Consider the following 2,253-nt stretch of genomic DNA (forward strand, 5'->3'; position numbering starts at 1 on the left):
GGTAAACATTCACATAGCTAATAATAACACTAATAGCTAGTAGCATACTAGCTCAAATATTTATTTACTTAATCTATTATAATAAAAAATATTAATTATAATAAAATATGATAAATTAGAGAAAATTAAATATAGATATTAGTGTAAGGCCAATAAATTCACATAGTTTTAAATAACAACACTAATAGATATTATTAATTATATAACATATTATTAGGTAAACATTCACATAGCTTTATATAACAACACTAATAGATATTAGCATACTACTTCAAATATTTATTTACTTAATCTATTATAATAAAAAAAATATTAATTATAATAGAATATGATAAATTAGAGAAAATTAAATATAGATATTAGTGTAAGGCCAATAAATTCACATAGTTTTAAATAACAACACTAATAGATATTATTTATTATATAACATATTATTAGGTAAACATTCACACTGGATGTAATATAATCTTACTTATAATGTAATTAAATTTGTAATGTAATGTAATCTTGATTAAATTGTTCATTTAGTAATGTTTTTTTCAACTATGAGAAACTTAAAGATTAAAGAAATATACAAAACCATATTTTTTTTCCAAAGAAAGAAACTGCACACAACTGTTTATAACATCCAACGCTGCTAAATGATTACAAACTTACTGACAAATGGAGCTCGAGGGAGGCTGCCAGTATAATCGGAGGAAAGGCTTGTCGATGCTAAAGGAAATCGGACAATTCAGTGTGTCTGTGAACCACATTCGTTCCAAAATCATAGGCAGTGTGAAGGAATACCGGTGCCAATATCCAATCAAATCTTCGGCAAACTCTCGATCTAGAATTAGAAGTTCTAAGTCATCTGTAATATATATAGAATTAGGCGTCAAATGTGGAAAATCACGAGCAGGAAGGCAAAGTTGGTGGCAGCCGCCTAAGTAGACGATGAAGTCTTCCAAGTCATTCGCTTCTTCTAATCTCATACTTTTGTCCACCACCACCCTATCGTCGTCTACGGGGATAATAAACACTCCCAAGTCTATCACTGTCTCTAGTCTTTCACTTGGCTTTTCCTCATCCATCACCCTGTAAACCTTGATAGAGATGGTGCTCCTAAACTTGTCCTTCCAAATACTGAAAAGATCTCCCCGAGGAGTCTTAAGAAAGTAGTGTACATGTGGACGATATAAAGCTCGATCGACCACTCTAAATCTGGGCATTTCGCCATCTTGAATTTGGGCCTCGTCTAAGTCACAAACACACACTTCCGAAAGTGTGCTCATATACAGTTTACCTTTATGGAAGACTATATTTTCAACTGAAATGGAGTTCCTTAGGTCGAACCATTTTGCATCACCGGAGCGGGTAAAAAGGATTCTCCTGGAAGGATAATGGATGAGCGCGATGGAGTAGCCGTCTCCGAGCGACGGATCAGCAGATAGGATGGCTTTGAGGTGATGCTGTTCTAGACAGCATTGGCTAGGGATTCCACCATTTACCTCCACTTCCTCCCCTGGTATCGGCATCATGAAGCCCATTAGACGCCTTGCAATGTCGCGGATGGGGCGGGCGCGCTCAGAGAGGAGGGCGCGAGGGAGGTCGATCTGCGCGCCGGTGATCGGGTTCAGCAGTTGCACAAAGAGGCGGACGTCGATGGTGATGATCCAACCGTGAGCAGAGCCGAGGAAGAGTCGATCTCTTATGGGAGGGTCCGGGACGGGGATGGTGAACTCCCTTCGCTCGTCGAGAGCGTAGAAGGTGATGGCGGAGGGGTCGCCATGGGGATCGTCGTAAAGCACGAGCCAGGGGTTCTGACCGCGGAACTTAAAGCAGTTGCTGCGCGTGGACAGATCGCGGGCGTTAGCCGACCACGAAACACAGACGGCGGCTGAACGGAGTAATTGAGGAAGGGAGAGTTTGGAGAAGATGAGGGAGAAGAGATCCAGCGGGAGATCAGCCCAGCCGCCTCCGCCAGCCATTGCAGTAGACTCTACGAGAGATAGATGTGGCGGCAATGGCATCTTCCTGGATTTTATAGTATTGTTCTAGCGTTGCCTCAAGGATTTATTTCCAAAATTTTCTTCACGATCTGTTTCTTTTTTCTTCTCAAATTCCAAATCATTGTGTGTGAATTTATAGATTTTTTTTTGATAAAATAGAATTTATCAAACTGCAATTAATATCAATTAATATCGTATTTATAGATTTTCCGTTTCCGACTTCAACAAATCGGGAATCAATTTATTTGATTAAAATTGTCAA

At 39.0% G+C, this 2,253-nt stretch overlaps 1 protein-coding gene across 1 annotated transcript; it reads right to left on the reverse strand.

Annotated features, from left to right (window-relative positions):
- Nucleotides 1–653: 653 nt before the first annotated feature.
- LOC122036425 (probable F-box protein At4g22060) lies at nt 654–1,970 on the reverse strand. Its single transcript, XM_042595727.1, has one exon. The coding sequence runs from the start codon at nt 1,968–1,970 to the stop codon at nt 654–656; it is 1,317 nt and encodes a 438-aa protein (XP_042451661.1).
- Nucleotides 1,971–2,253: the final 283 nt, after the last annotated feature.

The sequence above is a fragment of the Zingiber officinale genome, unplaced genomic scaffold, assembly GCF_018446385.1.
Source record: "Zingiber officinale cultivar Zhangliang unplaced genomic scaffold, Zo_v1.1 ctg161, whole genome shotgun sequence".
Taxonomy (NCBI): Eukaryota; Viridiplantae; Streptophyta; class Magnoliopsida; order Zingiberales; family Zingiberaceae; genus Zingiber; species Zingiber officinale.

Coding starts and splice junctions, on each gene's coding strand:
- LOC122036425 (XM_042595727.1), bottom strand. CDS start 1,970: ATGGCTGGCGGAGGCGGCTGGGCTGATCTCCCGCTGGATCTCTTCTCC.